Here is a 23550-nt window from a genome sequence, read left to right as displayed (position 1 = left end):
GTGATCTATAACATCTGGGAACTCGAACTTGTTCTACTTGCGGCAATAACTTTGACCAGTGCTGCCACTTTGTAAATGCGTCATCGGTTATCTCCTCATCCCATTGCACGCCAGAGCGCCACACTTCCTGCAGCAACACTTTCAAGAACATGAGAAAGTGAGCGATGAGGCCAAGAGGGTCAAAGATTGACATGAGCACTCGTATAACTTCCCGCTTTGTAGGACGCCTGTGACCCTCCATAAGAGCGCGGTCGTATCGTTTCCATCCAATCTTGTAGGTGAAGGTATCTGAAACAGTACACCACCACATGCCCAAGACTTTCTCGGTGCTGATTTCTGGGGATAAATCCATGTTCTTCTCGTTGAATCCATTTTCATTGAGAGCCTCCAGAACTGCTGGTGAGTTACTGATCCAATTGCGAATCTCAAACCCTCCTTGCTGATGGACGTATTTCACTTCTTTAGCTGTTTTTACAGCATCTTCTTCGGAGTTTAGGCTGACGAGCATATCATCCACGTAGTGTTTCTTCTGGATCACTTCGGAAGCCTTCGGATAGTCTTCAGCATGGCGCTCCGCATTGATATTTTTAACATATTGCGCACAGCTAGGCGAGCAGCAGGCTCCGAACATCATGACTTGCATCACATAGATCACGATTTCCCCCTTTTCGTTCCACCACAGAAAGCGTTGGCATTGCTGATCTGCGTCCTGAATTCGCACCTGGTGGAACATTTCACGTATATCACCTGTAAGGCCCACTCTGTTCTCTCGAAATTGCAGCAGTATATACAACAGCGAACAAAGTTGATCGGGACCTTTTAGTAGCGCTGAATTCAACGAGACGCCAAAGGAGCAAGCAGCACAGTCCCACACCAGCCTCACCTTGCCTGGCTTGTTCGGGTTTATAACCGGGAAAACTGGAAGGTACCACACTTTAGAAAACTGTCGATTTAGTTCGTCTTCCGAAAGCATTCGGGCATATCCTTTGGCGTAATCATTCCATGCAGTATCTCTGCTAGTCCTGGATCCTTGGCAAGGCGCCTTTCCAAACACTGGTGTCTTCGCAAAGCCATACTGTAGTTGTCTGGTAGACGGACGTTGTTGTGACGCCACAGCAGTCCAGTCGTGTATCGTTCCCCATCGTAGAAAGTCAGTTGCTTCAACAAATCTTGAGCCCATTGATCTTCGGTGGAGATGAGAAGTTTGTCCGGTTTTGTGATACCGAGGCTTTCTAGGGCAAAGTGCTTCTTCACCGTCTGATGCAGTTCGTCATCTTTTGTCTGCTCACACGAACACACGTGAAAAGTATAGTGGACTAGGTTCCCTACGTCGTCGCTTTCCTCGTTTTCTCCACCGCATACTGTCCAGCCTAACCGTGTCTTAACAGCCACTGGTTCCCCAATGTTTCCTTCTCGGCTCTTCAAAACAAGGCTGAATTGCACGTGCTTCATTCCGATCAGGATTCTTGGTCGGACGTCGTAATAGGAATCAATGGGAAGTCCGTTAAGATGTGGGTATTGATGACCCATGTCTTCCACATTTAGTGTCTGATATGGAAGCAACAGGTGTTCGACTGTTCTCACTCCGGCTAGTTGAAATTTCTTGGCTGCCTTGCTCGTTCCTGAAATCTCCAAGGTAACCGATTGCGAATCATTTTCGCATCGCTGTGTTCCTCCTGTCCAGCGAAGGCACAGCGGCATCGTTGCACCTTTTAATTTGAGCTGGTCCGCCAGTTCTTGATCTATCAAACTTAGATGCGATCCCTCATCCAAGAACGCGTATGTGTGGATGGAGCCTTGAGGTCCGCTGAGTATCACGGGTAGGTAGCGGAATAGGACTGCATTTGACCTCGCTTGATGCGTATTGCAGTCGTGCGTTGGTATTTGTGCCGCAGATTCTGGTTGCATGGATACCTGTGCTCGAGACGTAGATGACTCTTGTGTGGTTTGGCCAGAGAGTTGTTGGATGTTCTGATCCCTATGGAGCATCTCGTGGTGTTTGTATGTGCATCCATTTCGCCCGCACGGTTTTGCGTCGCATCCTCCTTTATGCCGACGTAGACAATTTCGGCAGAGTTTAAATTCTCTTACAATTGCCCACCTGCATTCGCGGGACAGCTCCAGAAACTGCTTGCACTTGGAGGCGTTTTGGCATCCTCCTTTGCACACCACACACCCCACTGAAACGAGAGCCGGTGGTTTTGAGTCTAGTGCCCGACTGTGTTCTCCCTGGTCTCCATCGGAGTCTACGGTTTTTAGATGATGACTGGATTCTGATACAGTCTCAGAGTGTGCGTTTACATATGCGTTCGGCTTCTTGTTTCCTCGTCCTTCGTTTCGCGTTGGCTTCGACTCCTCTGAATCGACCGGAATAACGACGGTGCTAGCTGCTTCGGCCAACGAATATACCCAATTCCCAAAGGTCGCCAAGTTGACCCGCTGGAGGTTTTGTCGATGCCTGGCCCAATCTAGTTTCAACGTGGCCGGGAGCTTGTTTACCAGCTGGTGTAGCAGAGACACATTATACATATAGTCCTCAAGTTCGTACGCGTCTACCGTGGCGCAAAAATTTTGAACGTTAACTGCGAACTCCACTAACGTCTCCAGACGTTCCTCCCGAATCGCTGGAAGGGCCTTCACCTTCTGAATCAGGGAGTGAACAACAGCTTCAGGTTGACCGAATCTCATTTTTAGAGTACGCATAATCGCCGGAACGTTCGACGGATGCATTAGTAGGCTCCGCGCCGTTTCATACGCCTTCCCTTCCAAAGACTTCTGGAGCCGGATAAGGTTCTCCTCATTCGTAAAGCCGCACATGTTCGTAGTGCTGTTGAACATTGACATGAACACCGGCCATTCCTCGAACTCTCCGGAAAACTTGGGTAAATCTTTAGAAATCCCTTGACGAGCTGCCAATTGCTGACGGGAAAACGAACAGGGCTCGAAATCTTCTTCATGGTTCCCAGATTGGAAATCTGCTTCTCGAAAAGCCCTTCTTTGCTGCTGACTTCGTTGTCCATATGGTTCCACAAAACTCCTGCCAATCGACGAAGGTTGGACGGGAGGTTCCCGACGACGATCGCATCGCTCATGTACTTCTTCAATTCGGTTCTGGTTTCTACAGGACCGGTCCACCAATGGAGAAGAACCAACTTGAGCCCTACCAGAGTAGTTCTGTGTCGAATGCCTCTGCGGATCAAAGACTTCCGCGCTCTGAGGATCCAATGCATCTTCTACGCGGATATTGTTGGTATCTTGAACCCACTGTCTAACACGATCTTCGGATTCACTGCACTCAGATCCGGTTCGACTGTGCATCTGCTCCAATAATTCGTACTTCCTGTCCAGATAGGCACGATGCTGCTCTGCTTGTACCTTTTCATATTCCCGCTCTTCCTCGAGCCGCTGTAGCTGGAAGTGTAGGATGGATTTGCGGATGACGAAGATGCCTGCGAAGCGGTGGATTTACCGCGATGAGCGACCCCGTTGCTAGGAACCAGTTTTCTCGCCGGCTCCGATACCGTGTTGCCACGTTCATGTCCGCTGGTTCCAGGCCCAGGTGTACGTTTGGAGATGAACTGCTTGGAAGTGACTGACTTCTGTTGTTCAGCGCAAGTTGACGATCCAGCTGGAGGGCGATTTGTAGTAGAAGAAGAAGGCTGCTGGACCCCGGTTGCAGCAACGCATTTGGGACAACTCCAGCTCCTATCTGCGATTTCTTCTGTGACGCCGACACACGCAAAATGGATCCATCTATCGCACTTGTCGCACTGCACCATATTGTCGTTGTCTTCCTCCTGGCAGAACGTACAGCTCTGTTCTGCGACTTGGTCATCCTTTTGAACTCCTGCCAGATCCTTTTCTTCGTCCGTGACCACCACCACTATATTACCACCACCACTGATATCGACCACTTCTGACTGCTTTTCTTTCGACCGTGCGCCTTTCGAACCGCTTTTGCCATCTTTCCCACTTTTACGACCAGACATCGTTCGTTTAAACGAATTTATTAATTTGTCGAAGTTCGTTTCAACAATTAGTCACCCAGACTGAAAGGGGGTCTCTTTCCGTTAAATTAATCTTCGGAGCAATGAACAATCCACGGCTCTTTATTCGGAAGATTAATAAATTCCTGCATAATAATGAGGATGAGAGGAAGGAGGGTGTAATTTTAAGTTTACAATTCAGGAATGAGTGGTAATTAAACATATAACTTTGTAGCATAATGTAGATATAAGTTTCTGTTTGTAACATAATTCGCATAGCGCATTTCATATAAGTAAATTTAACTTATGTTTAGTTCCCCTAGTGTAATCCGGAGGGTCTTGGGTGGTGTATATATTCCTAGTAGCTGTAAGGACATTTGTTATAATTTTAAGCTGTTACATAATTTATGCTGTCTCACCGTTTCGGTTTAGCTTTAGGAATCATAGGTTATGCACTCTGCGAACCGAAGGGTACTTGCACTGTAGTATTAGGCACTAATTTAGGAAATATCCATTAGATTAAGGCATGTATACATAAAATAGTTCATATACCTGATTTCACTTGTCCTTAGAATCAAATATAGTTTAGGATCAAAGTAGGATTTAACAAATTAACTTTATAGACTAACTTTAGATAGTAGTATTTCACTAGATATTATCTACGCAATGTGTTGTTTTTTGGCTTATCATCTACTCACGATGGTGACAGGCGGTTGCTCTGTCACTCCTAAGTCAGGCCGTCAAAGCAATGAAGGCAGGGCTGCTACAGAGGCACAAACACAATGGGCGCGCACTGTTAGAACAATTCACACCCACTTTGCCCGGCCTGTCCGAACGAGGAGGAGACACCGGAGCACGTGGTATTCTACTGCCCACGGTTCATGGCGGAACGTAGCGAGATGCAAGCGAGCAGTGTTGGGAATCTGAACGCGAACAACAACATTACGGAGATGTGCCAGAACGAAGTTACGTGGAGCGCGGTGAATAGGTCAGTTGTGCAGATCATGTCGTCGTTGCAGCGAAAATGGCGGGAGGATCAAAGGATGGCTGATCGCGAACGGAGTAGGCATGATCCATCGTCGGGGACATGACCGAGTAGTTCGTGCCGTAGTACCGGTTTTGAGTCGTCGTGGCACTGGTGAACCGGAAGCCAACCACCAATCGGAATCGCCAGACCGACCTCGGCACTTCACTGGTCGGGATTTTCGGTGTCGGGAGAACTTCCACTGCCGGGGTTGTCTCCGTCGGAGTAGGCTAGGTCCACCGCCGGGGACTAGACCGAGTAGTTCCGCGTAAAAAGCACCGGAGCTTGGTCGTCGAGGCGCCTGTGAACCGGAAGCCGACCTCAACCGGAATCGCAGAACCGACCTCGGCACCTACCCGGGAAGTTCGGTTTCGGAAGATCTTCCACTGTCGGGGAACTCTTTGTCGGAGTAGGATAGATTCACCGCCGGGGACTACCCGAGTAGTACGCGAGAGTGCTAAAGGCTACATGGTCGCTTCCAGAAGACCTGTTTTATCAGAAATGTGTATAGCGGAGTAGAGAACTGCATGAGGAGTGTTAGTAACCGTAATCAATCGCTAAATGGCGAACAAATTAGTACTAACACATTACTAACTGGAGCTAAATGGCCCGGCATGTGGCATGGTAAATGTGGCTAACACAGTAGAAGGTCGCTAAATGGCGACTGTTTAATCAAAATAGAATAACAAATTACACGGCAGCCAAACGGCTCAGTACGAAAACTAGAATAACGAATTGGTGATGGTGCACAAGGCACATAACGTCTCCCCTCCGAAGAAATACTGCATGGTGGTACCGGAGGGGAATTTAAGGTGGAGGTGAACTAGGAGAGTGATTTTAGTGGGTAGGCGCACATTCGAATCTCACACAGCGTCTTTAGAAGATTTTTGGACTCCTAGAATAAAAAAACACACACACACACACACACACACACACACACACACACACACACACACACACACACACACACACACACACACACACACACACACACACACACACACACACACACACACACACACACACACACACACACACACACACATACACACAGCGCGAGTTTTTCCTCACACAAAATTGCACGCCTATTCAGCATTACCCAATCGAACTCACAGTTTCACAACTACATCTACAAAAACGGCACGCATACATTTTAACGTGATTACCACTATTTTGTTATGAACGCAACTTTTTGTGAATCCCACCAGATACATACTCTACCACATTAATCATTTCAAACCTCTAAAATTTCTACTTTGTGCCTTCTCCGTATATTGGTGATTTGATGTTGCATGAAGAAGAAGAAGAACCATGGTGTTTTGAAAAAATCCTATCCCTACAACACAGGGGAAGATTTTAAAATGCCTCTATAAAATCTAAAACAAAATCTAATTAAAAACGGTTTGATGTACGGTGTTAGACTTTGAAAGGAATGATCGCGTAGGAAATCTTGTAACTTCCCTAGTTCTATAAATTGTGGTGGCGCAGCGGCCGGTTCTCCATTTGCAGCAAGATTGGGGTTAGCCATGGCCAACAAACTATCAGATTCACTAATAAAAATAATGAAGGGAAAAATGGAAGCTCACTAAAAAAAAGCTAAATTCGCTGTTCTGTTATTCTTTCTATTCTCACAGTTTAAATGAAAAATAATGTTGCACTTATAAGATTATTTACCTTTTTATAGGAAAAATGCTCCTTTAATCACTTAGTAATAATAAAATGAAAAACTTACATATAGTCCGGCTAACATTATCGTTCCGTTGGTCTTCTTGTGGCTGTTGTCCTCTTAACCGGGGGATCCGCAGGCAGGCGTGTTCGGATTATCCGTTTTGCTGGAGCTACTGGGGTCCTGAACCACGGGGAACCACGGGTGAACCACGTTGTCCTGTGGGTCGCTTTGTGATATTTTCGAAGGTGTGGCTCTTGGAACCACTCAGAAGATTTTTTTGTTAAGAAGATTTTTACACTTCACTTATCACTTATCCTATTACCGCTAGACGATCTTGCCGGAGCCTTCAGTTGACTTTTCGTGGACGGGGGTTTCTTTTTAAAAAAAAACTACCTAACTTGCCTAGAAGCGAAATCGAATTTACTTTTTATTACACTCTTTCAATTAACGTTGCAACCTCGCGGTCCAAGTAGTCTTAACACACGCGTGGATATACACGTCGTTTCGGATTTGCGTTACGGAAATCCACTTTACGCACTAGGGTGGCCCGTTGCACTTTCTTCAGTGGGGGTTTTCGCGGTGAGGCTAGCAACAAAATCGCACTTGTCGTCACGTGCCGCGGGGTGCTTCGGAACTTCGAAAATTCCAAACTTCTGTCCCCGCTAACGATCGAAAACTCTCAGACTCGGGTTAACTACATACGTTCGCAACCCACCCCACTATATCACCGATCCACGGCCTTCGAGCAGTACAATTTACAAATCTACTAAACTTCTTATCGCGACCTTCCGCTATGCTGGCTCGAAACCACGTAGCCCCAGCCTCGGAGCTATATTTCACGAACCCCATCGTTGGGGCTTTCTCTCGCCTAACTCTCTCGCAGTTGAGTAACTTCCAGCCCACCACACATGCCCACTGCATTCATTGTGGTAGGGGATACAGCTCTTGGTTGCATTGATAGTGGACGGCGTGCCAATGAGCGGTGTATATTCAAAAAAAATATTGAACTATAATGCAAAATTACTACCTCCTAACATGCAAACAAATTACAATACATTTAATTTTTATGTGATACAGCCCGTTCACACTGCAACTTTCGACGAAGGATCCGCCTTCACCCCGAGAATGCAGACAAAGTCGTCTGTAATGGATATGACGAAACCCTCTTCACGTACCACCGAGTCCATGGCAAGCAAGAAGGAATCAGAGTCCGCTCAGGAGGAGATCTCTGATTTGTCCTGTGTGCACCAGCTTGCTCACACTGCGACATCCGCCGTGGAACCAGAGTCTGCTCACAAGGAGCATTCCAAGCCGTGCATTGATGATTTGCCAGATGCTACTGCAGAAACCCCGAGACATGTGAAGGGCGCTCAGGATGAGCAGTTCTGGCTATCGTACGTAAAGCCATTGTGTGGTGCAATAGCTGCAGATCGAAAGATGATTCAAGACAAGCCGAGTATGCTGTTGGACGGAAAACCATCGTTCGCGACAATCATCAACCAAGTGGAGTCCGCTCAGGTGGAGCCATCAACGTGTTTAAAAACACTGGTAAACCTAGCGGTTTTTTCCAAGGGGTCAGAGTTGGAGACCATGAAGTGTGGAACTGTTACAGTAGACAACATGAAGTTGGCTCCAAACACTGCTGCATGTGTCACGATCTATCACACTAACAGCGAAAAGGAGAATTCCCGAGACCTGCCAAGACTGAAGGCCACGAAGAAGTGGCACACCAAGCCAGCGAAACCACCACCAAGGACTTCTGCGAATGTTTCAAGGTCTGCTCTGGTGGGCGAGTTTATCAGTGCGGAAGCTTGCTCTGAGATGGCCGTCGAGAAATTCAGCCCAGCCAAGCCAGGACTTGATGGTCATGGGTTCGATCCCAGCCCCGACACTTCGTCAGTTGCTCTTCCCCGAGAGCGGCTGTCACTTGACCCTCTTCTAGGCTGTCATAGCTCAAACGGACCCGGATAATTGGATATCGGCGAACGGCAACCCATAATGGACGACCCTCAATCGGACTGGAAAAGGAACAAGAGCCACACATCATTTCATCATCGTGCTCATCATTCTACCAAGGACAGGGTAGAAAAGTGAAAGCAGCACAAAGGCAAAACCAGTTTTGATATATGTAGTAGAATAAGAAAATAATAGAACACATTTAGACGCTGTATAGTGTAAGTGCAGCCGCCAATTGGAATCGCTCACGTAGTGCCCTAGTGGACAAAAGAGCAGTAAAATAGGTTAAGTGGTTAAGAATAAAAAAGCCAGGACTTGCTGGGTTATCCAACGAGAAAGAGATGTGTCACATCGTACTGCCTACCAAGTTTACATTCCCGAGCAAGGTGATGTCATTGGTCGAAGAGAAATGGAAGATTCGAATCAGCCACTTGTGCCGCACCTGGAAGGAGAATTCCAAATGGCCGATGGAAACCGTCCATCGCCAACAAATCCGTGACTTGAATGGAGAAGGAAAAACCCAACCACCACGACGAGGATGGAGCTTCGGAGAGATTTTTACGAGTCGACTACCGCTTCAATTCGATTGCAGAGAAGACAACCAACACGCGATGCCGTTGCTTCGACAGGAATACTTCCAGCCCGGGGGCAGTATGTTTGCGCCCATCGGGTGCTCCGGTGGAAAAAGTGCCCCACTTTCCCTTACGCGAATGAAGACGGAAAACGTAAAACGCGGGAGCGCCATCAGCAGCACCACCATCATCATCACTCATCGATGTAAACACGCCTTCGTGAGTGACCGCGCGCGCTGCCGACACCGCCACCGTCGGCAACTCTGCGTCATCCGAGGGGGGCGACACATCTAAATCTCCGAAAAGATGTAAACGAAGATGCATCTACCTTTTTAGATGAGTGTGATATTTGCCAGATTTTCGCATCTACTTTCCACTGCATCCACTTTGAAATCCTGCCAAGCGCTGCTTTGAGATGGGAGGAGATGTGAATGGATAGGGTGTAGATAAGCGAAGATCAGTCGCACACAAAATATGAAAAGGGTTTAATTGGTTTTTATATATAACGACGTTCTGGGATTTTCTTAAATTTTTCGACTTCATCCACGCAAACTAAGTTCATGTGTGCATTAGATATTTATCAAAGTATTTATCTACATTTTATGCATGTTTAGTTGCATAATTATATCAAAAGCGCCATAAAAGAAACGTGGCGCAAGCTGGTACAAAAAAAAATAGGCTCTGTTCAAATGTGTGAGGCAGCAGTGCAAAATGTAAATAATGCCTAATCATTTCCAGTTTTTGTTTTCAAAAAAAGAACTGCAGTTTTACAGTTCATCAGCGAAATCTTCCAGCAACTTCTACCGGGAAACTCCTGATTATCTCCGACCAGTAAAACCTTCAGCAATTTCTTATTGAGAATTTATTCTGAGAAATTCTGCGGTAATTCGTGTCCGGGAACGCTCCAGCTACTCCTTCCGATGAATTTTCCAGAAGTATTAAGTATATTAAGTTCTTTCTGACCGAAGAATTCTTCAGTTTGTAACTTACGAGAATGCTTAGGCCAATGGGCAAATATTGCCGATAAACCTTGAGTAATTTCTTCCTGAAAAATATTTTTTTCGGAAACTCCTTCCAAAAAATGCATTATTAATTAGTAATTTACTCCGGGAAATTCCCAATCTTTCATAGATTACAACTGTCATTACTTCCGGGCAACCCACTATAAATTCCTTCCAGTCAATCATGATCCGGAGAAATTATTGTAGGAACTCCCGGAGGACTTCCCGATAGAACTCCTGGAAGAATTCACTTGATAAGTTCCTAAATAATCCTGATGCAACTTCTGAAGCGATCCCTGAAGTAACTGATAAAAAGATTCTCACTCCGGAGCCCCAAGATGAGTAATTTGATGCATCTCTGGGAGGAACTTTTCATTGGAGGTATATCCGGGAGAAATATATGTAGGCTTGCTGCTCCTTGCCGCCCCTAGCCATTTATTCCAGGAAAACTTTCAGCTATCCTTTTTCACTCTTTCAGCAAATCCATTGTGGAATCCCTTAGGAAATCTGCCATTAATAAGCTCCGGGAAACCCTCTTCAATCCTACATCAATTCCTTCGTAATATTTCATTGCCTCCAGCTATCCACCAGCAATTTCTTCAAAATTGTAGATGGAACTCCCGAAGAAACGCAAACAGTGTGCGAATAAAAAGACAAAACAGTTAACGGATTCCCGGCTGGTTCGAATGCATCAATAATTGCTTCTGATGGCAATCATGATTCCAGCAAATCCGGTACACAGATCCTTAATATCGGCTGTAGGTTCCATTTTTCATCAGCATCAGTAGCACCCTAGCGGGACCTGCAATTGTGTTCGACGTAGTAATCTCGAGCCGAGCCATACGTCCACTGGGTTGCTCCGATCGCTTCTATTCCGGTTGCGACAGGTGGTGCTCCTTGCTGACCCGACGACCAACCAAGCTGTACGAGCCCCGACACGGCCACGGGGTTGCTCCGGCTCCGCTTGTTCCGGTTCCGGATGCGACCCCCTGTCGCATGACCCGATGACGAATTTCAGTAGCGCGGTTCTGTTTTGATCTCAGTTTGACAACAACATCCTTTGTTTTGTTTTCGTCGATCACATCAGATGTGAGAGATGTGAGTAGTTTGAAACAAAGATTTTGAGATGGATTTGGGATGGAAGCAGATTGCAAGATGTAAACAGATAGTGCACAGTGTGTAAGATGCATCAGATTTTTGGTAAAAATGAGATAATCTGGATGTGTCGTCCCCCTCGGCGTCATCATCATCATCGCTGTCATCGCGAGCGGAGAGAGCTGACCGCATGGGTTCCAGTGCCGCCAGATTTCTAGGTGATTCTGGATTGTTCCAATTTTTGTCGCTATAAAAGCAGACCCAGACCAACGTACGAGAGAATAGTATCATTTGACCCGGCTAACGGTCAAGTAGTGTTTAATACCAGTGAAGTGTACTTACAAGCGTTGGCGTGGCTTGTACAACGCCAAGTTAAGTAAATAAAGTGTAGTGCTTAAAGTGTAAAACCTCGTGTTTCTTTCTGAGGAAAGAAAATTCCCCGTTTGAGGCACTGTGGAGCCCCAAACATTTTGGTCCTTCGAGCCGGATCAACGGAGAATTCTTGGTACCCCAGGTCTTGCAAGACTCCATCCCGCCAGGAATCCAACAGCTACCCGCTTGAGGCACTGCGGCGCCTTAACAAAATTCTTTGAAGGATTCCAGAATAATTCGATGACTTCTTGGAGAACTTTTCCTGGCTACAGTATCCCTCGAACATTATCTTAACTCCTAAAATACCAAGGGTCCAAAAAAAGTCGGAAGTCCAACTTTGACAAGGCATTTCTCGGCCGTTTTTCAACCGATTTCAAAACTTTTTTTGCGATGGAACCGGACAGGTTTCAAGATCATCGTCCATTTGAAAAAAATATAAAATAGATGCGTCTACCCAAAGTTATTAAGCCAAAGGCACTTCCTAGTTTTTTTTTGAGAGCGTATTTTTTTCGCACATTGATCAATAAAACAAAATTTAAAGTGATGACACATGGTTTTTTCGACTCTAAATCATGCGTACAGCTGGAGTGAACATGTTTATGCAAAATTAGTGATTTTTCAGTACACTGATATTCTACCTTACTCAAAAAACTGCTAAAATACCCTATTTTTTACATAAAATAAGCAATAAATCAAAATTCAAAGCGATGACATATAGTTTTTTTGGTCTTAGATTGTTCGTAGGATTGTACTTGACATTTTTGATGAACAATGAAAATGTTCTAATTACACTCTTACTTTGTTTTACCCTGAAAACTACGAAAATTCCATACTTTTTACACAAAGTAGTCAACAAATCTAAGTTTAAAACGATAACATGTAGTTTTTTAGCCTTAAAATGTTCGTAGCAGTTTGGGGGACATACTTGAAGAATAATAGTGATGGTTTCATTACACTCAAATTTTGATTTACTCAAAAATCAACGAAAGTACCACATTTTTCACGCAAAGTGGTTAACAAAAATAATGGCTTACAATGCAAAATAGTGTTTTGCCTTTAAATTATTCGTGAAAGTGTACTGGACGTTCTTGATGAGTTATAGTGACGTTTTCACGACACACTTATTTTATTTTACTCGAAAAGCTACAAAAATACCATAATTTTTATACAAAACAGTCAATAAAACAAAATTAAAAGCCATGACATGTAGTTGTATGGCCTGAAATTTTCCGTTACAATGTACTGGACCTGTTTTTAATAAAATGTTGATGTTTACAATACACTAATATTTTGTTATATAAAAAAATATACGAAAATACCACAAAAAAGCGAATGAGCCAAAATTTAAAGCAATAATATGTAGTTTTTCAACTTTAAATTTATCGTAGTAGTTTAGTGGATTTATTTGAACAACCCAAGTGATGTTTTTATTACACTCCTATATTATATCACTCAAAATACTAGGAAAATACCACATTTTGCACACAAAGTAGTCATCAAATAAAAATTGGAGACAATGCATTATAGCTTTTTTTGCCATGAAATTATTTGTAAAAAGTACTAGACTTGTTTGATAAACAATAATCTATCTTTCGCAATATCTTTCAATTACACTCGTTGTTTTCTAAATTTGTTTATAAAAAAATTCAAACTACTCAAATAAAGAGAACTTACTATGCGCAGCATATAGTCACATGTTGATGTACCGTAAAAAATACATTTTACACAGATAATGATTTTTGATATCTGAGGCTCTGTATCTAAGTGCTTTTAGATTTTCACTCAGGTTGAGTAGTGACTCACTTAGTTATTTATAATTTAAAAAAATTCTTCATGTTTTGATACAATAAATTAACCTATCATATTTCATACGGCTTTCCCCATCATGCTGATACTCGTTGCGTTGCAATCTGTTATATTTTTTGTGATTTAATATGTTTTTCAGAGCACTATCAATTTTTTTTTTTATCTGTATTAACGAGATTTTTAGCCCTAGGCTAGTTCATCTCGGGACCCACGCTTTACTTCCCTTCCGAAGGAAGAACCCACATTTTGTGAGTTTGTCGGGAGTGGGATTCGATCCCAGGTCCTCGGCGTGATAGTCAAGTGTTCTAACCATCACACTAGGTCCGCTCCTCCACTATCAAATTTTCCCCAAAATAAAAATGTGATTCTCGCTCATATGAAAAAAAATATTGATGGCACAAAACAATTAAAACTGGCCAATCCTTACATTGCAATTAGGGTATGTGTTCCATAATTAATCTCACGCTCCCATATTCATCCTATTCGAAAACAAACGATTACGGCACCGATTGATTCCGTTCTTTTTGTTTTCATGGGTGCTCACTTCTAACAAAAAATACAAAAATAAGAAACAAAACAAACAGCGCTTCAATCCTTTGTTTTTCGTAGGATGAAAATGGGAGCCACATGCTTAAGAAGGGAGCCAATACCCTATTACAGAGGAATAATATTAGGGAAATTTGCTGAAAAACTATCAAAGTTACCCCTTTTTACGGTATTGCTTCAGAAACTCTTCTATATACATTTGTTTTTCAGCAATTTCCCAAAAGGTGCACTGAAAGGAAGAACTGAAATTTCTTCGCTGGTTTTCATCCGGAGTTTCTCCCGGGATTTCTCTTAGAGATTTTCAGAGTTCTTTCATGAATTTTCTTCCAAAGCTTTTTTCCGAGATTTCCCAGTTCTTAGGATTTCTTCCGAAGTTCCGACATGTCTCCGGAAACTTACAACAATGAATTTTGTAGGTTATCTCAAGCAGGAGGTTTTCCGAGAAACACTCCTAGAAAAGTACAGTACTGGACGCATTGACCGATTTTCATACAAAATGCCTAAGTTTGGAGTTCTGTATTTCGGCTTCTAGAGCACAAACTCCGAGAGTCATCTCAGGTGAAACTCCAAAAAACTCTCGCGTGAACCTTAATAAAATATCCCGGATGAAATTTCTGTAGAAATCCGGAGAGAAACTCCAGAAAAAAATCATTGAAATTTCTTAAAACTTCGGGAGAAATCCCAGAAGCAAAACTCGTGAAAAACTCCTTAAAAACCGGGAGGAGCCTGAAATCCCACCAATAGTTTCTGTAAATACCCTAGAAATCCCGGGAAAATCTCATGGAGAAGTACCAAGAGGAATACCGAAAGAAATCGCGGAAAACCTTGAAGAGAAATTCCAAGAGAAACGCTAAGAGAAATTCTACGACAACATCTGAGGTATATTCCAAGAGAAAAGAGAATAAATTCCACGAAAATTTGTTTCGGCAAAACGCAGGAGGAAAAATCCAACGAGAGACTCTGAGAGCAAACATTGCAAAACCTCTGGAAGAAAATCTATAGGATTCCCATGAAAACCTTCAGGATACAACCAGGCAAAAAACCAGAATGCTTTGTCTATATTTTTATTTGTTGATTACTTTGTGTGAAAAATGTGGTATTTTCCTAGTATTCCGAGTGGAATAAAATATAATTGTAGCAAAAACACCACTTGGGTTGTTCAAATAAATCCACTAAACTACTACGATAAATTCAAAGTTGAATAACTACATATCATTACTTTAAATTTTGACTTATTCGCTTTTTTTATAAAACAAAATATTAAAAACAGGTCCAGTGCATTATAACGGAAAATTTCAGGCCATACAAGTACATGTTATGGCTTTTAATTTTGTTTTATCGACTGTTTTGTACAAAAATTATGGTATTTTTGTAGCTTTTCGAGTAAAATAAAATAAGTGTGTCGTGAAAACGTCACTATAACTCATCAAGAACGTCCAGTACGCTTTCACGAATAATTTAAAGGCAAAAAACTACTTTGCATTGTCAGCCATTATTTTTGTTAACCACTTTGCGTGAAAAATGTGGTACTTTCGTTGATTTTTGAGTAAATCAAAATTTGAGTGTAATGAAACCATCACTATTATTCTTCAAGTATGTCCCCCAAACTGCTACGAACATTTCAAGGCTAAAAAACTACATGTTATCGTTTTAAATTTAGTTTTGTTGACTACTTTGTGTAAAAAGTATGGAATTTTCGTAGTTTTCCGGGTAAAACAAAATAAGAGTGTAATTAGAACATTTTCATTGTTCATCAAAAATGTCAAGTACAATCCTACGAACAATTTAAGACTAAAAAAACTATATGTCATCGCTTAGAATTTTGATTTATTGCCTATTTTATGTGAAAAATAGGGTATTTTAGCAGTTTTTTGAGTAAGACAGTTATCGCTCAACTTCCAAGCAGAGCAGTCGTGTTCTCGCTGGAAGTCAGTAGCATTTTTTTCGATTCTTTTTTCCTTGTGGAATTTTCTGCACTGCGTTTCGCGTTATCACGTCCGTCGTATATAGTGCCGCGGGTTTTGCCGCGATGAGTGTTCGACGCGAAAACACGTTTCGCATCGATTATGCAAACGTGCCGCGGAAGCCATCTTTCGAGGAGCTTCACGACTTCGTTGCTACCACATTGGGTCTCCAGTACGAGCAGGTTGTTCGTCTACAGCCAAGCCGTGCACTCGGGTGTGCTTTCGTGAAGGTCGTCGACCTAGAGCTCGCTAGGAAAATAGTAGCAGAGCACGACAATAAACATGAGACAGAGGTTGACGGCAAAACCTACAAGCTCCGAATCACTCTCGAGGACGGTGCCGTGGAGGTGAAATTGTCCGACCTCTCCGAAGACATAACGAACGAGCAGATCGTCGAGTTTCTCGGTTCTTACGGCGAGGTTCTCTCCATCACTGAGCAAGTATGGGACAGCAAATATCTCTTTGCCGGTCTCCCAACTGGTGCTCGGATCGTGCGGATGCTGGTTAAACGAAATATAGCGAGCTTCGTCACCATCGACGGACAGAGCACGAGCGTGTCTTACTTCGGGCAGCTACATACATGCAAGTACTGCTCCGAGTTCGTGCACAACGGCATCTCTTGTGTACAAAACAAGAAGTTGCTGGTTCAAAAAACCTACGCCAATGTCGCGAAACAAACGGGAGCAAGCGACACCGCTCCGAGACCTCGCGTGTCGAAGCCGAAGCCTACATTTGCTAAGCTCTTCGGACCGACGCCAAACGAAGCAAGCAAGTCAACCGCATCGTCGAAGAGAACTGGGCCATCGGAGGCTGCGCTCGCAGTACCACCGAACCCTGTCGATACACCAACCAAACGAGCAGCAACAGCAAAAGGTGTGTCCGCTGCTGCACTGTCGGCCAAGCCGATCCACGACAACCGACCACTGACCGCCCAACTGCCAACAACATCAATCTCCCTCGATCATAACACCAACCTCATGTCCCCCCCGGTTCTCTCCCAGAGCCTGTTACCAGTTGGCCGAATGGTTACTCGCTCCTTGGTTGCTAGCGATGGAAACGAAACTGATGTCTCAACAGCTTCAACGAGCAGCAAACGTCGGCACGGCCGTCCGCCGGGCAAAAAGCTGCGACATGGTGACGATGAAAACGATGGGAGCGACATTGCGATCTAATGGCTTTGACGAGTTACAATATCGCTTCGATCAACATCAACACCATTACGAACACGACTAAACTGAACGCGCTCCAAACATTTCTTCGTACCTTGGACATCGATATCGCCTTTCTCCAGGAAGTTGAGAATGAGCAGCTTCTCTTGCCTGGGTACCTCGTCGTCAGCAACGTAGATCACTCAAGAAGAGGGACGGCAATAGCGCTCAAAGAACACATACGCTTTTCCAATGTTGAGAAGAGTTTAGATGGAAGACTGATCGCACTACGGGTGCAAAACACGACCCTGTGCAATATCTACGCTCCGTCTGGCACTGCCCTCCGGTCCGAACGAGAGCGGTTTTTCTCGACCACGCTCGCTTACTATCTCCGTCATCCCACAGAGCACACGTTAGTAGCTGGAGATTATAACTGTGTTGTGCGACAGTGTGATGCGACGGGATCCAACCACAGCCCCGCGCTTCTCGCTGCCGTGCAGCAGTTGCAGCTTGTCGATATATGGCAGAAAATACACCCAAACATGCCTGGCTATACGTACATTACACACAATTCATCTGCACGTCTAGACCGTATGTACGTCAGCCAGAGTCTACGCAGCCAGCTAAGATCGGCTGATACGCATGTGTGTTCCTTTTCTGACCATAAAGCATTGACAGCCCGAATCTGCCTCCCACATCTTGGTCGAGAACCAGGCCGAGGATTCTGGTCACTCCGCCCCCACCTTCTCACACCAGAAAACATTCAGGAGTTCCAATATCGCTGGCAATACTGGACTCGCCAGCGCCGGAACTTCCCATCGTGGATGCAGTGGTGGCTGTCGTATGCTAAGCCCAAAATAAAATCCTTCTTTCGTTGGAAATCGAAGGCTGCCTTTGATGATTTTCATCAGGAATACCAACGGCTTTATGTGCAACTACGGCAAGCGTACGACGGCTACTACCGGAACCCTGCGATGCTGTCTACAATCAACAGAGTAAAGGCGCAAATGTTAAACCTGCAACGAAATTTCTCGCAGGCTTTCATGCGCATCAGCGAGACCTACATTTCTGGAGAACCGATATCAACGTTCCAGCTAGGAGAAAGAAGGAGGAAGAAAACGACCATAACTCAGCTACGCGACGACGAGAATCAACTGATCGAAGACGCCGGTGCGATTGAGCAGCACATGTATCAATTCTACCGCACCCTCTACGCTGCGAACGAGATAGAAGAAGCGATGGACAACGCGTTCGACTGCGAGAGAGTGATCCCAGATAACGACCCGACGAACGAGGCCTGTATGAGTGAAATTACTTCTGCCGATGTCTTCATGGCCATCAAGACCAGCAGTCCGAACAAATCCCCCGGCGGAGATTCGCTCCCGCGAGAGTTTTACCTCAAAACCTTCGATGTCATTTGGAGGGAACTCACCTTGATTATGAATGAAGCACTTGCCGGCAATTTCCCTGCTGAATTTGTCGATGGCATAATCGTACTGGTTAAAAAGAAGGGGAACGACCAATCGGCACACTCATATAGACCTATATCACTGCTCAACTTTGATTATAAGATCCTCTCCCGCATACTAAAACAGCGTCTCGACAACGTAATGAGAACCCACCATGTGCTAAGCGGTGCTCAGAAATGCTCCAGCTTCGGCCGTAATATCTTTCAAGCTACTCTGGCGTTGAAAGATCGCATAGCACAACTAGTGAAACGAAAACAACGTGGATTACTGGCTTCGTTCGATCTCCGTCATGCGTTCGATCTTGTCGATCGAGCATTTCTCTCTCGGAACATGTGCTCGCTCGGCTTCGATCCGAACCTTGTCCGACTACTCAACAAAATTGGAGAGCTGTCGTCATCCCGTCTTCTTGTGAATGGACATTTATCCGAAGCATTCCCCATCGAGAGATCGGTTCGCCAAGGGGACCCACTTTCGATGCACTTGTTCGTGTTGTATTTGCAACCCCTGTTGAAGAAACTAGAAGACATATGTGGACCCGATCTCGTGGTGGCGTACGCTGATGATGTGTCTGTGATCGTTACATGTAGAAACAGGCTGGAGAGAATACGAGAGGCTTTCCATCGTTTCGAGCGAGTGTCTGGTGCAAGGCTGAGTTTGGAGAAATCGACATCCATATCTGTGGGTTACACTGATGACGGACCACTCACCGTGCCCTGGCTGAGGTGCGAAAACACTGTGCGTATTTTAGGAGTGACTTTTGCCAATTCCATACGCCTAATGAATAAGCTGAACTGGGATGCGCTTGTTGGCAAATTTTCTCAGCAAGTGTATCTCCACTCGCAACGCATGCTTAACCTACACCAAAAAGTGACCTTGCTGAACGTGTTCATCACATCGAAGGTGTGGTATCTCGCGTCAGTACTTGTCCCTGCTGCTGTGCATACGGCGAAGCTGACTGCCATCATGGGAACGTTCTTGTGGCGAGGTATTCCAGCGAGGGTGCCAATGCAACAGTTGGCGCGCAGTATAGAAGCTGGCGGGTTAAATTTGCAACTACCTGCGCTGAAATGCAAGTCACTGTTAGTCAACCGATGTATGCGTGAAATCGATTCCACTCCTTTTTACAAATCCTACATTTCTCAAGCCAATCCTAACCCACCCGCCGACTGTCCTTGCTTAAAATTAATCCTTTCGATCTTCCCGTTACTCCCTCCGCAAATCCAACAAAACCTTTCCGTCGATGGCATTCACAAGTTCTACATCGAACAAACAGACACCCCCAAAATTGTCCGCGAGCACCCGACGGAAAACTGGCGACAAATCTGGCGAAATATCGCCTGCAAACAGTTAACCTCGAGCTATCGAAGTACTCTTTTCATGCTGGTGAATGGAAAACTTGAACACCGGAGGCTGATGCACAGGATGAACAGGACCGATGGTGAAAACTGCCAACATTGCGGCGTAGCTTGCGAAACGCTGGAACACAAGTTTAGCACCTGCGTGCGCGTCGAGGCAGCGTGGAGGCTGCTACAACGGAAAATAGCGACTCTGCTCAATGGTTGGCGTAGAGTTCGAATAGAGGATTTGATGAGGCCACATCTTCAGGGCATACCAAGATGGAAGAAAACGACTATATTGAAAATGTTAGTTAATTATGTCATATTTATTATGAAATGTAATAATTTAATAGACATAGCTGCATTAGAATTTGAAATTACTATTGATGTGTAAATAGTTTACTTTGTAATTACATTTTTACATTAAATAAACAAATTTTATACGTAATAAAAAAAAAAGTAAGGTAGAATATCAGTGTACTGAAAAATCACTAATTTTGCATAAACATGTTCACTCCAGCTGTACGCATGATTTAGAGTCGAAAAAACCATATGTCATCACTTTAAATTTTGTTTTATTGATCAATGTGCGAAAAAAATGCGCTCTCAAAAAAACTAGGAAGTGCCTTTTGCTTAATAACTTTGGGTAGACGCATCTATTTTATATTTTTTCAAATGGACGATGATCTTGAAACCTGTCCGGTTCCATCGCAAAAAAAAGTTTTGAAATCGGTTGCAAAACGGCCGAGAAATGCCTTGTCAAAGTTGGACTTCCGACTTTTTTTGGACCCTTGGTAGTTCGCGGGAGTTTTTACCCCCTCAGTAGTTTAAGTGTTAAAGAATTCCAATAAATATCGCTGGAGGAATTCCTCTACAAATCCTTCAACTAATTCAAAAAAATCAGGTAATCCTGGAAAAAATCTTGGGCGAATCCCTGGAAAAGATGATGGATGAATTTCTGAAATTTCTGACCGAACTCCTGAATAAGTTTTTGAAAAGATCCCGAGAGGGATTTTTGATGAATCACTACAGGAATTCGTGGAGTAATTTCTGAAAGAACTCTCGTAGCAATCGCTAAACGAATTCCTGGAGATATCCCTGGAGGAAATCTTGCAGGTATGCCTGGAGTAATCCCTGGAGGAATTTCTGAAACGAGAAATTCTAGAGCAATTATGGGAGCAATCACAGGAAAAATTTCTTAAGAAATCGCTTGAGGAATCCCTGAAAGAGTTCATAGACAAATTTCTGGGCGTAACGTTGGAGGAGCTTCAGGACGAATTTTAGGAGCTAGGAATTCTTGCAGAAATCGTTGGTGGAATTCCTGGAGAAATCCCTGAAGAAACTCCTTGAGGTTTCGCAGGAGGAAATCCTGGAGGATCTTCTGGACACATTCTTGACGGAATCCCTGGAGGAATTTCTGAAAGTATACCTGGAGGAGTTCCTGGAGAAATCATCAAAAGAATTCTTGGAGGAATTTCTGAAGGAATAATTTGGAGAAAGAATAATCTTTGGAGAAGTTTCTGGCCTGGAGAAATCCCTGGATAAATTCCTAAATGAATTCCTGGTGGAATCTCTAGAGGAACTCTAAGACGGACCTCTGATAGAATGCCTGGAGCAATCCCTAGATGAATTCCTTGAGAAATCTCTGGAGGAATTCCTGGACGAATCCTAGGAGGAATTCCTAAAGGAATTCCTGAAGGGAATTCTGGAGCAATCCCGGTAGGATTTCCAGGAGAAATTCCTGGAGGACTCCCTGAAAAAAATCCTGGATGAATGTCTGTAGCAAACCCGGGAAGAAATCCAGAAGGAACCCCTCGATAAATTTCTGGAGGATTCCCTGGAGAAATTTCTAAAGAAACCTCTTGAGGAATTCCTGGAGGAATCCTAAGAGAAATTTCTGAAGAAATTCTTGGAAGAATTTCTTGGGGAATTCTTGGAAAAATCCCTGAAGGAATTCCTGGAGGAATCCATGTAGCAATTTCTGCAGGAATCTCAGAGGAATGCCTGGAGGAACTACTGGAAAAATTCCTGGCGGAACCCCAGGAGGAATTCCTGGAAAAATCCCTAGAAGAATTCCATGAGAAATTCCGTGGAACTATCCCAGGAAGAATGCCTGGAGGAGTCCCTGAATGAATTCCAGGAGGAATCTCTAGAGGAATTCTGGCAGAAATCCCTGGAAAAGTTTCTTGAGAAATTCCTAGAGGAATTTCTGGAGGAATTCCTGGAGGAATTCTTGGAGGTACTTCTTTTTTTTTTACTTATTCGTTTATTTGGAAGGCTTGGGCGCCACATGAGCATAACTGAGCCGAAATCAATGATTTTACATTTTGCAATTTATTACTGCCTTAAGCTATGTTAGTTTGGGAAGCCAAAGTACTCGCGGCTGTTTCGAGGTTAAGGATTGAGAAAAAAAATAAAATTGGGAAGGAGGGATTTATGGGTTTAAAACTAAATTATTTGCTAACTTATACTAAAACATTGATGGGACAAATTGTCCATATCTGTAACGGAACCAAAAAGAAAGGACTATATCGGTAGAAAACGACAAGAAGAAGACAAACGGAAGGGGGTGACGACAGACAGGGGCGAACAACAAAACCAAATGGCGGACAACGAAAACAAGGAACGTACTACATCAAACTCTGACATCAACACGTTTCAAAAACTGGTAAATCAGGTTCATGTATTCCAAATCAAGTCCTGCCAACACTTCTCTAACGGGTTTCTGTTGTTTTCCTCGGACCCGGAGAATTTCATGCAGCTCAGATCTGACCTCACGATACTCATTGCATCCCCACACGACATGTTCGATATCCTGGTAAGCCACGCCACAGACACAGAGATTGCTTTCTGAGAGCCCAATACGGAAGGTATGTGTATTCAACAAATAGTGGTTGGACATCAGCCGACACATTACACGAATGAAATCGCGGCCTAAATCCAACCCTTTGAACCATGGCTTCTTCGACACCTGTGGAATAATGGAGTGCAACCATCTACCCATCTCTCCATCTCTCCATTTGTGTTGCCAGCTGATCCAGGTCTCCTGACGGGCCAATGCAAAAAATTCGTCGAAGGCGATTTGACGCTCGTAAATATCGCCTCCGCTAGCGCCCACCGTAGCCAGAGAGTCCGCTTTCTCATTGCCCGGAATTGAGCAATGTGAAGGGACCCAAGCTATGGTGATGATGTATGAGCGTTTGGACAAAGCACTCAAGACTTGGCGTATTCCATTCAGGAAGTACGCTGAGTGCTTCATCGGTTTCATTGACCGAACAGCCTCCAGAGAGCTTAGACTGTCGGTAAAAATGAAGTAGTGCTCAGGTGGAAGAGTGCGAATGTACTCTAAGGTGTAGTATATAGCCGCTAGCTCAGCAATGTATACCGAACATGGCTTTTGAAGCATGTAGGTGGCGCTATGAAATTCGTTGTAGACACCCAAACCACTCGAATCATCGGTTTTCGAACCGTCTGTGAAGAACTGTCTGTCCCCGCTAACATGCCCGAACTTACTTGCAAAAATTTGTGGAATACACACGGAACGAAAAAATTCTGGTATTCCGGTGATCTCATCCTTCATGGACAGATCAAGATCTACAGAGCAA

General features: G+C 44.2%; 2 protein-coding genes across 2 annotated transcripts in view; one reads left to right on the top strand and one right to left on the bottom strand.

Annotated features, from left to right (window-relative positions):
• LOC115261841 (diuretic hormone class 2) overlaps positions 1-23550 on the top strand; it is a 331133-nt gene that overhangs the window by 270376 nt on the left and 37207 nt on the right. The gene's annotated exons all lie outside the window — the stretch shown is intronic.
• LOC134288073 (uncharacterized) lies at positions 944-6252 on the bottom strand. The gene is made up of 2 exons (XM_062851761.1): positions 4406-6252; positions 944-4351 (listed from the first exon to the last, which is right to left on the bottom strand). Exon 2 carries the CDS (start codon positions 3316-3318, stop codon positions 952-954), a length of 2367 nt encoding a protein of 788 aa, XP_062707745.1. The 5' UTR covers positions 3319-4351; positions 4406-6252; the 3' UTR covers positions 944-951.

Source organism: Aedes albopictus, chromosome 2 (assembly GCF_035046485.1).
Source record: "Aedes albopictus strain Foshan chromosome 2, AalbF5, whole genome shotgun sequence".
Lineage (NCBI taxonomy): Eukaryota > Metazoa > Arthropoda > Insecta > Diptera > Culicidae > Aedes > Aedes albopictus.
The sequence above is the reverse complement of the archived record's forward strand: the minus strand, read 5'-3'. Positions and strand labels throughout refer to the sequence as shown.